General features: G+C 44.7%; 1 protein-coding gene across 5 annotated transcripts in view; it reads right to left on the reverse strand.

Annotated features, from left to right (window-relative positions):
• Positions 1–2,244, reverse strand: part of KYAT3 (kynurenine aminotransferase 3) — a 42,876-nt gene that overhangs the window by 31,322 nt on the left and 9,310 nt on the right. For all 5 annotated transcript variants that reach the window (XM_019501576.1, XM_019501573.1, XM_019501571.1 and 2 more), the window contains one exon: positions 936–1,036. In XM_019501576.1, coding sequence (XP_019357121.1) covers positions 936–1,034 — 99 coding nt within the window. In that variant the 5' untranslated portion in view covers positions 1,035–1,036. The remainder of the gene's footprint in view (positions 1–935; positions 1,037–2,244) is intronic.

The raw sequence follows: 2,244 nt of genomic DNA on the forward strand, positions 1-2,244 counted from the left end.
CCCCCAAGGAAAAAAAAAAAAAAAAAAAAAAAAAAAAAAACCAACAACGGAGTGGCACACAGGGCGGCAGTGCACACTGTTCAAAACCAGAGCCTGGCTGGCCGGAGCTATGCTAATTTGGAGGTCTGTTTATACCCTGACCCAGTCTGTTTAGATGACTTAACTATCTTATATCCTATTAAATTTCCCCAAATATTCTAATGGATCATACAGAAATCTAACCTTTTTCTGGATCTGGTAAAGGTCTTGGCTTCATTAATAGCTTATAGTATGAATTCCATATTGTATTCAAAAGCTTGTCTAACTTTATCCCAAACATGCAGTTGGTTCAATAAAAAGCATCACCCACAGAAATCCTTGCCTCTCACGTAATTCCTGGACCATTATGGTTACAACGTCACTCCAGTGCTACCATACCCAGTCTGTGCATTTAGTATAAATACTTGCTTCCATCAGTATTAAGCCTACTGGATCTTCCCCGCAAGTGTGAACATGTGTTTCCCTGGGGACAAGTCTCCCTTGTGCACCTGCATTCCTGGCCTGTGCCCTAGCAACTAGACTGTCCATTCTCCCCAGTGTCCATTAACACTACTTTTAAAGATCAAAACAGAAATGCAGGGCAATAATCGATATTATAATAGCAGCATGATTTAATCTGTGATTGATTGGAACAAAAATGTTTTACAGTCTTCATATCAAATGTCTGAGATTAGCATAACAGGCAATAATGCTTTGTGTACTTTCTCACTGAGGATGGATGAATTTCCAACTGCCAGGCAAACATTCATTTTTTTTTTATTGATTTAGTGAACTAAACCAAAACAGACATCCAATCTAATATATGCTTATTGGCAGCATCAAAAACTTAGTACTTCTCTAAATAAATACTGCATGGCATACATATACTGTAATCTATGAAATGATCGAATACGTACAGCAAGGGCTGAAAATCTGAAGGATCTTAAAGAAGAAACTGTCTTCAGTAGTTGTGTTCTAATGCCAAGGCAGAGGAAGCGTTGTGGAACAAAAAGCATGCCTGCATAACAATCCAAAAGTTAAGGAAAAAAAAGTCACATGCAAACAACTAGTATATTTACAAATACCAAAAATGTGTATTTCCTCTACAAATTTAAGCAATTTTAGTCTGAGATTTTCTTCCCACTTCCCTTGACATCATTTTTCATCAGGCTAGTATATTATTATCCCAGTATACATAAATACAAGAGTGAACCTTTTTAAATGACATGGTGTGACAGGAGTATCAATATTGGAGCCTTTTTGGGAGTGGCTCCACCCTCCTGTAATGGACCAACCGCCTGCTTACTCGCCTGCCACACCTTGATCTTACTTGATTAGAAGATGGTTGTAATCAGTGGGAGGCTGCCCATTTTTCCGCGCCCCGGTGACAGGGGGCGCTACCTGCAGCTCCTTTTCCTCCCTTACACCGCAGCCCAAGCCTCGCAGATGGAGTTGACATGGTTTGACCTGGTCCTTGTTGGTTTCTGGCCCTCCTCTTTACTCCCGAGGCTCCTCGCTGCCCCCTTCTCTCGCTCACTCTGGGGCTCCTCGCCAACCTCCCCTAGCTCCAGGGCTTCTCGCTGCCCCCTAACAAAGCTGCGCCCTCTCTGGCACCAGAAGGCCCCCCGCTACTGTGGAGCTCCTATGAGGCCTCCTCCACCCCTAATAGCCTCACCCGGTCCTCCGGTTAAAACCGCAAATATAAAACATAAAGCCCCTGGGCTACAACATAAAAATTAGACTGTCCGGTCGAACAAAAATCTACTCCCTACTAGAGAGCGAGGGAAGAAGGGCTCCACCAACCTCAGCAGTGACCAGGGGATGCTCTCACAGCCAGAGTCCTCCCCCTCTGCCTGTCCACTGCTGAGTCCCTACTCCCACAGCTGCTGGAGAGGGACTGGCCTCCTACCTGGGCTTAAGAAGGGATAAGCCCTGCCCCTTCCTGGTCAGCTGGTTTTACCAGTTGCCCCGGCAACCAGCACCTGTGCAGCCCTGGTGACTGGCAGCTGAGCCTCCCCCTTTCTGCCACTAGGGGTCTCCCCAGAGCAGTCTCCACTCTCAGGCGCAGGGCACCTGAGTGCACTGCAACACATGGCTACACAACTTTTTAAAATATAATATAAAACAAAATTTTCATCTATTTGACAGCATCAAAATAAATAATGGCCTCCCTTCACTGAAGACAGATGAAATTAAAAAAAAAAGTGTAAGGTCTAGACGGGCGAC

The sequence above is a fragment of the Gavialis gangeticus genome, unplaced genomic scaffold (assembly GCF_001723915.1).
Source record: "Gavialis gangeticus isolate Ggan-Ray unplaced genomic scaffold, GavGan_comp1, whole genome shotgun sequence".
NCBI lineage: Eukaryota > Metazoa > Chordata > Crocodylia > Gavialidae > Gavialis > Gavialis gangeticus.